The sequence below is a fragment of the Charadrius vociferus genome, unplaced genomic scaffold (assembly GCF_000708025.1).
Source record: "Charadrius vociferus isolate BGI_N301 unplaced genomic scaffold, ASM70802v2 scaffold72, whole genome shotgun sequence".
Taxonomy (NCBI): domain Eukaryota; kingdom Metazoa; phylum Chordata; class Aves; order Charadriiformes; family Charadriidae; genus Charadrius; species Charadrius vociferus.
The window spans coordinates 869,422-880,844 of NW_009647830.1; the positions used below are offsets into that span (position 1 = coordinate 869,422).

General features: G+C 35.8%; 1 protein-coding gene across 2 annotated transcripts; it reads left to right on the top strand.

Moving 5' to 3' along the window:
- Positions 1 to 388: 388 nt before the first annotated feature.
- IKBIP (IKBKB interacting protein) lies at positions 389 to 7,802 on the top strand. Of its 2 annotated transcripts, none has more exons than XM_009882581.1 (3): positions 389 to 582; positions 2,342 to 2,459; positions 6,945 to 7,802. In XM_009882581.1, the coding sequence occupies exons 1-3, from the start codon at positions 389 to 391 to the stop codon at positions 7,698 to 7,700; spliced, it is 1,068 nt and encodes a 355-aa protein (XP_009880883.1). In that variant the 3' UTR covers positions 7,701 to 7,802. The 2 variants fall into 2 exon arrangements, with proteins under 2 accessions (XP_009880883.1, XP_009880882.1); XM_009882580.1 differs by lacking the exon at positions 6,945 to 7,802 and adding an exon at positions 3,403 to 4,301.
- Positions 7,803 to 11,423: the final 3,621 nt, after the last annotated feature.

The following is an 11,423-nucleotide window of genomic DNA, read 5'->3' on the forward strand; positions in this document are numbered from 1 at the left end:
ATAAAAAGAAAAACGTTTTCACTCCTTGTGATTTAAATCACATCTTCAAATTGGCTTATTGTACAACAGATGAAATATTTCGGGAAAGGTGAAATTAGCTGAAGTTTAAAAAGTCCTTTCAGTTTCAGGAAAAATTTAGAGCAGTGCTCTATAGTACAGAAAACAAAAAAAATCACAAAGCGTATGAAAGTATTATAACACTTTACAAAAGCTCACATAACTAGAAAACACAGTAAACATCAAAGGAAACATTTGGAGGGGGTATTTGTGTAAGTAAAGGGTGGAAGGTTGTATTTGGGGATGCTTAGCAGTAACTAGTCCTTTTTGGTTTTGTGTTGGGTTGTTTTTTTTTTTCCTAGCTCTTTTGCTTCTGCTTTCTAAAACCAAAATGTCTGAAGTCAAGCAGAGGAAAAAAGATATTTCTTCATCTAAGACCAATGAGGGTTCACGAAAGGTTGAGAAGCACAGTAACTGTGGGAAGTTGGCAAGTCCCAGGACCAGCAATGATCAGAATTCTTTTTGGATGGACTCACGGACCACCTTAAGCATATTTTCCCTTGCCGCCTGCCTGGTGCTGGCCTGGTAGGTAACCCTCTGAAGTGGATTTTAATATTTTCTTTTGCATTCTATACCGTATTCCAGCACAGGCAATACGATTAGTTACACTTGAACGTAGTGTTTGGGTTAATGACTGTAGAAATTTGTTAAAGCTAGAAGGATCAAGAAAAGAATAGCAGTATTTGCAAGCATGGAAACATTGGTATAGAGTGATGGATTATAGAAGCTTGACCTGTTCTATCATGTTGAAAGTTTAAAAGGTGTCTTGCTCGTGAATTGTAAATACCTGCTTTGGAGACTACATCTAACTGTGAAGAGCAACTTAATGTGACAAGGTGGCCAACAAGGCTCATTTGGCAGCTAGTAAATAATTCAACAGTAGAAGTGAAGCAGAGTTTTCCGTAAATAATTTGCTCAGCGGTGTGGTAAAGCATTCATCAGGAGCAGTCTTCAAGTAAAGCTCAAATATCTTTGCAAAAGATGTTTTAGGGTATCTTAGCAGCATCAATACCTTAGTTCCATCAGAAACTGAGCTTCTTACAGAAATGATAAGATGATAATTCAGAACTCTAGTGCAAGAAATTAGTCCAGATTATTACACTCTACATCAATCTGAAAATCAAGGTAAAATTTGTTCTTATTTTAACATCACCCAGATTTCATTATCTAAATTGTTGAGAAACAGAACGACACAGTAGAATAAAATGTTTATTGATACTTCTGCTTACTGTTTTATCTGTTCATATCTGGTTTGCATGTATCTATCTATAGCAAGCATTTTAACTTTTATTGCCTAACTTTATATGTATAGATTATTGTAGATCTTTTGAAACTTCTAATCGCTATTCAATATACTAATAAATATCAATTTATGAAAGCACAAGTATTTTAAATCAACTCTATTCTAGATGAAATTGTTCTTACTACTGAGAGGACCCCTGCATAGTCTACAATAAACCTTATTTTGTGATCAATAAACATCCAGTAAAATTCAGGGTTCTTGCTTGGTTGTCTCATTCTCTTTTCACCCATATAAAGTGCTTACAGTTCAGAAAGCTCCCAAGTTCACAGTCAACGAATTTCATGTGTATATGAAGTACAGGATTGAGATCTCTACTCTCTGTTCAAAATTAGCATCATCGTAATAGGGTGCATTGTGGCAAAGCTTGTATACCTGCTATGTTCTTGGGTGGTTACAATTAAACAGTGTTAGAGTTAACCAGCCTTTCTAAATCCAAAAGATGATTACCATCATGGTAATAGGGTGCATTGTGGCAAAACTTGTATACCTGTTATGTTCTCGGGTGGTTACAATTAAACAGCGTTAGTTAACCAGCCTTTCTAAATCCAAAAGGTTTCTATGCATGATTTTGTGATGCTTTGCAAGGAAGTACAAATTATTTTTTTGTTTTTTATTTCCACCGATTAAATAATACTTTATCAATAAAATACATTGTGAGGCAATGCATTACAAGCATGTAATGGCCCCCCTATGTCAGCAGTCTTATCAGACATTTTTTTCTGTTTGAATGGCACACAACATAAAAACAAAGCACATCTATGGATGCTTCCTTATTTTTCCACCTCTATTGGAAGATAACTCCAGTATGAAGCCAGATCAGCTTCATTAAATCCTAATTCTTTTTTCTGTCATGTATCAATCTAGCAAATTCTGTGAACACAAATCCCTACAGTTACAGATTGCTGTGAGTCAGGTCCCAGAACAATTAATATATGGTAATTATGTAGTTATGTTTACTATTTATTTATTTGCGAATTGCAGGTTCCTATTTCAGCAGTCAAACCAATTTGCTAATATGGAAGAAAAGTACAATTTCTTACAGCAAGAAGCTGAAAAATTCCTGCATGTGGAAAATAAAGTTAACTTAATTTCAGAAAAGGTAATCATTAACATCTTAATTGGATAGTCTCTGGTGAACATTTAATATTGTTTCACTTTGTTTTAACTGACTATTTTAAAATAAATTTTCATAATGTGTTCTATTTGCCTGTGAATAGGTCTTTGGAGAATATTTCATGTGACTAAACGTGTCAATTCATACCTTTGTTCAAGTATGTAAATGTAGTGGTTCTATGTCAGTATTTTTTTTTTTGACACTAAACTATTTTTAAAAATTTGCATTTATGCACATACGTCATTCTACCAGTATTGTTCTGTGTATAATATATACATTGATTTGAAGAAAATTTACAGGCATTTTTATGTAGTAGACCTGTTCCAATAATATGAAAGACATAATGAAGTAATAGTAATATTTTTTTCATTGCTATTTTATTTTCTTATCTATGTGTGACATTATCAAGTAGAAAACTTGGGCTGGCTGCCAAATTATCCCCTATATCTTACAGATAATGATGGGAGTACAGCATGGCTTATGTCAGTGATGTTGTTTTAGCACTGATTTCATAATGATGTCATTTATACACGATGTAATTTGGATATTTATATACTATTCTCCGGATTGCAAAATGTTGCATGGGATTTAGGTACTGTGATATAATTTACAAAAAAAACCAAACCTCAAACAAACAAAAAAAAACCCACAAACCCAAACCACTGTGGAAGATAAGGGATTGACAACAAAAAAAATAGCATGTATTCTGTAGAAATTCAACAGCAAACATAGCCTTTTCTGTGACTTTTTCATAACAGGTTAATTGACAATATTTAAAAGATGAAATGTAAAACCAAATCATATAGGAGCTTTGTAACAAGTGAAGTGGCTTCTAAGGGACTTTATTCTCCATTAAATAAATGCAAGTGGTTTTCTAGTCTTATTTTCGTTAAATAGACATGGACATTGTTTTGTGTTATAAATGCAGCTTGAGTCTTCTGAAGGCATCCTACAAGCAGCTGCCTCAACTGTGTCTCCGATGACTGAGTTTGAGCAGGAAATATCTTCTCTTCATAACACCATAAATGATATTCAGAACAATGAACAGACTCTCTCTGTAAAGATGCAGACCATTAATGAGAAGTTCCAAAATGTTACAGATTCCTGGAGAAGAAGCTTGGATGAAATTAACACAAACACTAGTAGTTTAAAATCTGAAGTGAAGTTCATACATACGGAAGTTACTTCCCAAATTAATGAAATTGACCAAAGAATTAAATCCCTTTCAGAAAGAGTAAGAGATTTGGAAGACAGTACAGCCAGAAATATTAAAACACTAAAAAGGCAAGAAGATGATGAATTCTCTAGAATTGAACAAAAGTTGGACTTACATGCAAAGGCAGTTGAAAAGCTAGAAGAAGAACAGAATAGTCTGGTAGCCAAGGACACAGACCTGAATCAGAAACTTGCGAATTATGAACCTAAAATTGAGGAGTGCAAGACCCATTTGCCAACAATTGAACATGCCATTCACTCTATTCTTAGACTATCAAGTGAATTGCTAAGTATGGAGAAAAAGATAGAGGACTTGACAACACAGCTATATACTGTGGAAAATGATATGTTGAAAACTGTCTCTGATACAATGGCAATGCAAAAGGTTCTTGAAAGCATACAGTACAATGACAGCATATTGAAAGTGCAAAATAAAATAGTGGTTTTAGAAGAAATAGTGCATGACATAAAAGTATCTTCAAAAGCAAAACAAATAACTTTAGAAAGCTATAACTTAGAAAATGACCAGAATGGGGAAAAGTGAATTTGGACTCAGGGTTTTCATTGATGAAAGAGCACTTTAGTTTACTATAAGTAATGTGACTCCAATATGTGTTAAGGGTAGGTGAAATATTGTTATCAATTTAAATATCCATTGGATCAGACTGAAAGGCAAACTTATAATATAGACGATAGAGAGGAAGAAATATGTTGGAGGAGGCAAGGAGTATTTTCTTAAATAGGGATTATTTTCAGCTTATTTATTGAAAGATCATTTTTATTATAATGGAATTTGAAGCAAAGTATTTAGATTTAAGAAAAAAAACCCTCAAAACCAGAGCCATCAGATTAAAATTTATATTTAGTTCTCACTACTTTGTTTTTTGTCTTTTTACTTTTTGTATCATATTCCATGGACTTGTAACGCAATGAAAAATTAAGTTCTTATCTCTGGGCAGATACACACGTAACTCGCTTCTAATGTATTATATACTGTAATGTTTTTATGCTCATGGTACAGGCTTCTCAATGTCAGTTGTTACTGGGATCTACATATTTTATTACATGCAGGAAAGCAGTAAGTACCTTTTTAACAGCTGAACGTTAGCCACAACAGCATTACAGAAAACATTAGTAAAGTACCCCTTAGTGAGAACCTTGTCCGGTACTTGTATGCATAAGCAGGGCCTTACGTGGCAGCTGGTGTTACCTTTTTTTTTCTTTGACTCCAGGCAAACAGCCTCCTTCGACATCATTTCCAGCCTTTTCAAGCTTCCTAAAATCACTGGCATAGTTTTGTTCTGCCATTGAAGTTTTTGAACTACATATAGACTCAAATTCTTATTAATATTCCTGTTAGATTCTTCTTCCATCATTAAGTTTGCAAGTTTTGTGTGATCAGTCACCATTAGTTTGGGGTTGGTTTTTGTGGGTTTGTTTGCTTGTTTGTTTGCTTTGGTACTGTTAGAAATAAGTTTTAACCTTTTCTTTTGTAGAATGTTCTCTGTTAGGCATTATACCATGTCGGGTATTGTTTTGCATTCCAAAGGAAAAAAACAGTGTCACTGAAATTGTTTCACAAAGTTTGGTGAACCAAGAGCTCCAAAAGCAATTAACAAAAGCCATGGAGTTATGTCCCTGGGGGCAGAGAATATCTGGAATATCTAATTTATCCATAGATCTCCTTACACCGGATACAGCACTACCTCATAGGCCTGATAGCTGTTCCTTGAAGTTTGGATCTCAGGATCACCATAAATTTGTGTCTACAGACTTATGTGGTGATAAATTCTGAACTCAGGAGAGGAGATTGCTAAGTAACCAGTATCAACACATACTGACTTAATCGGGCTTAAGTTAAATTATTTTGGGTTTGTACATTCATTTGTCTAGAACTCTACTGAAATTGTCACTAAACAGGTAATGCTGCCCGTTCAAGAGACTATTAAACCAGCATTTCTCAATGTTATACAGTCTGTCACTTTCATATATTATGTATAGATTTGTATCAGTTTACAGTCGTATTCAATAAAAATATATTGTAGTGGATTGCCCTGTCCTGGTGTGTAATCTAATTCAAAATAAACTGCTCTTCCAGAAGAGAGTATGGAATAAATACTGTAGTGTTCAGTGGTCTATTAAGAAACACTATTCTATACAAAAGTGTTTTTTAAATACTTTTTCCAAGTATGTTTCTACTTGAAGTATGTTTGGGGCAAGGTGGCTCAATTACCAGTGGTATGCCCCCAGTTTGATGTCTTTCATCAACCCCAACCCTACTGAAAACTGAATGTACAGGAGATTGAACAGGAAACCCTCACTTATTCTTAGAGGGCGTTAACTGGGAAACCAGCACAACTCTTCAATGTAAATTTTGGTAGTTTGTTTTTAAGCAAACAGTTCTGTGCTAATGAGGAATGACCAACACTATCCGAAAGTTAAAAATATTTGTTTCTTTGGGGGTATTTTTACTACTAATGTCAAGAAAAGGATTAGCAACTTGAGACTAATTATAGCCTCTTAGAATGTGTTTCAGCTTGCCCGTTTGGTGGTTGTTTTTTTTTTCTCTCCAAGTTCTACACTGACTTACTGGGGCTTGAACAGGATAGTATCACTCATATTTTCTTTTCTTCCTCTCAAATTCAAAACCAAAGAACCAATCATTAAAATAAACCAAAAAAGTGAACTAGCAAATTCAGCCAAAAATCCAACAGTAGCAGGAGTGTTCCCTCACTAACATATGGAGGCAGGCTGTTTAAGTAATGTTTTCCTGTGAAGTATTTTGGTGGCTGTTTAAACAAAAGGGAACTGTGCCTAATTCCTTTGTCTTTTTCTTCTGTGAATGTCATGTTCAAAATACATATTATGGTTACCAAAAGAAAACCACATCAGTTAATTATAAGCCATGCTTTTTGGATAAGAGAATTTTAAAGTAGGCATCTTTCTAAAATGTTTCCAAGTATCTTTCAACACATGTCTATCTGGATCACGCAGTTTATAAGCTTAATACAAGTTTCCATAAGTAGAAGAGGATTGCATTTGATGACTTGTGTTTTCAGACGTTATGCTGGAAAGTCACATGGCACCTTCCTGTAATTTTTGTTATAATAGAAAAGGTAATAACATTTGAATTTGTTACATATACTGAAAGGGGAAAAAAAAAAATTTTAGGTTGTGTTGCAACAGAAGCATATTGCCTAAAGACAGTGTGAGATATTTCATTAGAGTATTGTATTTTTATTTGTATCCCTCTAGTGTGAAAAGACTTGGAACTTAATGGAACAGGTGGAAGATCTTCAAATGATTTCTCGCATTAAACATCTGCAGGAAGATATTTATATAACGAAAACATGGTCTAGCAGCATAATTAAAAAACAAGAAGAACTGCAGAAGAATTTAACAACTCTTTTTCATGCAGTTTCAAGTGTTGAACAGAATGCAGCTTCTGTAGCAAAAAACGTAACTTTGACAATCGTGACAGTGAAAACTGACATAAGGCGCATTTCAGGCTTAGTCTCAGATATGACTGCACTGACAGATTCTTTGCAAACACTAGAAGATAAAGTAGAAAAAGGTGAAAAGAAGACAGTAAAAAATATAGGTGACCTGCTTACCAGTAGCATCGACCAAAGTACAAAACTACAAAGCTTGGCATCCAGTAACGCAAGAAAAATTGAGCAAATAAAGACAACATTATTTGAGTTAAGAAGTGATTTTAACAAGCATTCGGACAGACTTCTGAACCTTGAAAGTGACAGAGCAAAAGTTCTGAAGACAGTTACATTTGCAAATGATTTAAAACCCAAGATGTACAAACTTAAAAAGGATTTTGCCGTCTTTGAGCCATTAATAAATGACCTAACGCTGAGAATAGGAAGATTAGTGGAGGATGTATTACGACGGGAGAAGGAAATTGCTTTACTGAATGAGAAATTGACCAATCTAACAAGAGTCCAAACTGAGATCAAAGATATGAAAGATGAAATAACCAAGATTTCAGACATGAATTGATCACTGTGAAATGTCACTGCCTAAAGAACAGTAGTGTCTGAGGAGTGTTAACTCCATCATGTGTAGTACTAAGAAGAAAGACAGTATTGAAAGGCTTCATTTAGAAGCACACCAAAACTTAACTAGAGGTTTGTCCTCTGCCTTTGAAAAGCACAAGAAAAAAGTCATATTGATTTCAAGGGTCAGTAAGCTATAGCATGAGCAAAAAAAGTGTCTCTCTGTATCTGTATTTCTTTCTGAAGGATGACAGATGCTATATTTAATAAATTGCTTGTTTTATACAATAAAACGGTGTTAAAGCATAAAATGTTGTTCTTACCGTTAGAGCTTGCTTTCATGAAGAAAGCAGGGCCCAAGACAGATCTTCAGCTTTCCTTTCCTGCTCCAAAGGAAGGAATAAAATTGTAGTTTCCAGGTAGTTAAACAAGGGTTAATCAAACTGCAGTAGCAAGTTAATATTGCCTCAATATATTAACGCTATGATTTTTTTTAAACTATACCACACTCCTTTTTTTCTTTTTGTAAATAATCAGTATTTAAAGAGGTAAATGCAGCAAAGCAAGCAGTGCTCAGAAATAGGGCTGATGCCTCGCGCAAAGATTTTCCGCGAGGCTTTATAATTGTGATCACATCACTGCAGCACTGCTAAGTCTTTAAAACACTGAACTCGCTATGGGGACAAAGCTTTGAAAGACCTACTAACCCTACTGATGGCTTTCTCCCAGTGTCACGGTTGGTATCTGTTCAGAAGTCCTAGCAGCGTTACTCATTCATTGTTTCTTAGCCTGTAAAACACTATCATGAGCAGCGGAATTAGGAAAGAGAAGCTATTTAGGTCCAAAGGTTAGACTGATGTGAGCCACTGGCAGGATTTCTGTGGTGAAGAGGAACAGTTTAAGAGATCAGAGACATTTGACAATATGCTAGACGACAGACTAAAGTAACAAGATAATGGGAATGGGTTTAGCAGGGGCAAGAGGGAAAAATGCATTACATAGGAATAAAAATGACTATAAAAACCAGTTAGGAGAGCTACAGCAATTAAGCAAATCCCTATAAATGAAACTATATCAAGAAGTGTAATCATACAGTAAGGCCTGTGTCACTTCTCCATTGTTTAGTTGGTCATATCTGAACATCTTGCAGCTACTAGACTCTTGATTGTATGGAAGATAAAAAAACTATTCCCTTCCCTCACTATTCTTATCCTCATTGAGCATTCCATATCTTCTGGCCTGCTTCACGTTGCTGGTCTTCCGTACCTGGTTTGCTTCGTTGCCCTCAGTCAACATTAAATGCTTTGTTTCATCAAGTTTTCCTCTTTTTGTTATGGGTCCCTTCCTACCTCCAATTTTCTTTTACCCTCTTCCAGTCCACCTGACAGACCACAAGGATAAACCTGTCAAGAGACAAGTTCTCCTAGAAAGCATTCACGGATACTATTTACCAAGTGGTGTCCCTTCGCTCTTTCACACAATTCTTAAGCAAGTCCCTGAAAATAACCAAATGGCATTTGAAGGAGACAGAAGAATTAAAGAACATCCAGAATGATCAGCCACACTAAAGCATGGGTTGTGTATCATACCCGAAAAAAATACATATGTATGTGCACATACACACACACACAAGAGTTTGGGGGCTACATAATAAATATATCTCATTTGTATACGAAAGCCTGGATTTCACTGAATCCACCAGTCCTGGGGGGGAGATGTGTGCAAACTCATGTTAGTTCCATCAAGGAAAGCACTTAGCACTAAATATTTTTGACCCAAAATATGCTAACAGCTAGGCTTTTCTCATGCAAATGCAGACTGCCTACAATGAATAAGTCTGCTTTCCACGGTAGAAAGAAACTGAGGCTTTGGATTTAAAACAAGGAGCTATGCAACCATCACGGCAAGTTATGAAAAGATGAGTTAAGGTAATCTGAACGTATCAGATGGATATCAGAAGTTGACTAATGTGATGGTTATTTATCCCAGCAAAATGTCCATATGCATTTTATTTACAGAAGTGAAGTGGAAAATATGCTCCAACCGCACAGTTAATCAGAGAAGTCTTGACACACCAAAGAGCTCTTTCTGGATGAAAAGAGCACACTCTCTCTTTGGAAGAGTAACCAGAAAATAAGGCAGGATAAACAACTGTTTGATTTCACTTTCAGCCCCCAAATGAATAACCTCCAAATCTCAGAACGCATCTAGCAGTGAAAGGCTGAGTATACAGTCCTGTTCATGGTCTCCATGGGAAGTTAATTATGCAAAAAATGGTACAAAACCATTAGTTCCACTGTAGATGTATGCAGACCACCCACCCTTCCTTCCCAGGAAGTACAGGTCCAAAGCATTACAAACCTTTTAGAAACTTTGTTGCTACAAGCAAGAGAGAAAAAGTTTAAGTCACAGAGGTAAAGTTGACTTGAAAAAAAATAAAATATCTGGATCTAGAATTTACACACCCGCTATACTGTCCTCAGAATTAAGACAAGTGATCAGTAACTCTCCCATAATCTGCACAGGTATTACAAATCTTTGTGTGCCCTTCCAGCACACACCTCCGCTGTACTAAAAAATTAAATGAAAGTTTTAAGGGTTGCTTTGTAATTAGTGGCCTAAGGACAGAGGCAAAGCTCTTCCTACAGTGGAAAAGATGAGGCAGAGAGTGAGGTATTTTTCCTAAATTTGAAGTTTTTCCTAAATTTAAAGCAGACTATTAACCTCACCTCCTTAGTTTAGTACTGTCACCTGCATGGAGAGCATCAGCCCAGTAAAACTACAACCCCTTCCTTAGTTCATTTCTAGGGACACTTAACGATACTCTCTACAATTTCATTAAGTGATGGAGAGATTCAGGCAATAATGAAAATTACAGCTACGCTACTTAAAACATCGGTGCTTAGGGACATGGTTTAGTGGTGGACTTGGCAGGCTTAAGTTTATGGTTGGATTTGATGATCTTAAGGGGCTTTTTCAGCCCAAGTGATTCTGTATCATCCCACGCAGCCCAACCTGTAGCGATACTCAGGACATCCTTGCTTTTAACTTAGTACACAGGCAGAGAAATAGCTTATTATATTCTTGCCAGCAACTCACAAGGGGGAAAAACCCCAAAACCAAAACAGCAATAGTGTTAAGTTATCAGTGCTGAAAAATGACACAAAATAATCCCAACGTGTTAAAATCTACTTTTAGACACCTGAACATCAGCTCAGCCAAGAAGCTTCTGCTAGCGACATCTTTCTCCCATATCACTCGGGAGTTAGCTATTAAGCTCAGCTATCCAAGGTACTCACATTTGCTATAAAAAAGCAGGATGTTTATTGTTTTCATGATGAACTACATCATTTCTATGTAGAAATGTAAATGAAATACAACTATTTGTATTATTACAGCCCATTTTAAAATGATATGCAACAAGCATTTCAGCAAGTATCGGCACATTTGATCTGTGGTACAACCTGATACAAACACAGGGTGTGAACGGAGTTGTTATTCCAAATTTACATAGACAGTGCACTTTAAACCCAAAAGCTGATCTCAGCTCCAGTAATAGCAAGAGAGGACGTTTTCTCCTTCATGAAACAATATACACGAGCAGCATATACATAATCCATGTTTTACAAAGCACTTTGAGGTTTAGTGACTGGTCTGGAGTTATCTGAGTTACACTTGGTTCAAAACGGAGTGCTCCTTTTCGATACAGGACCTTCCTTGCAATGAA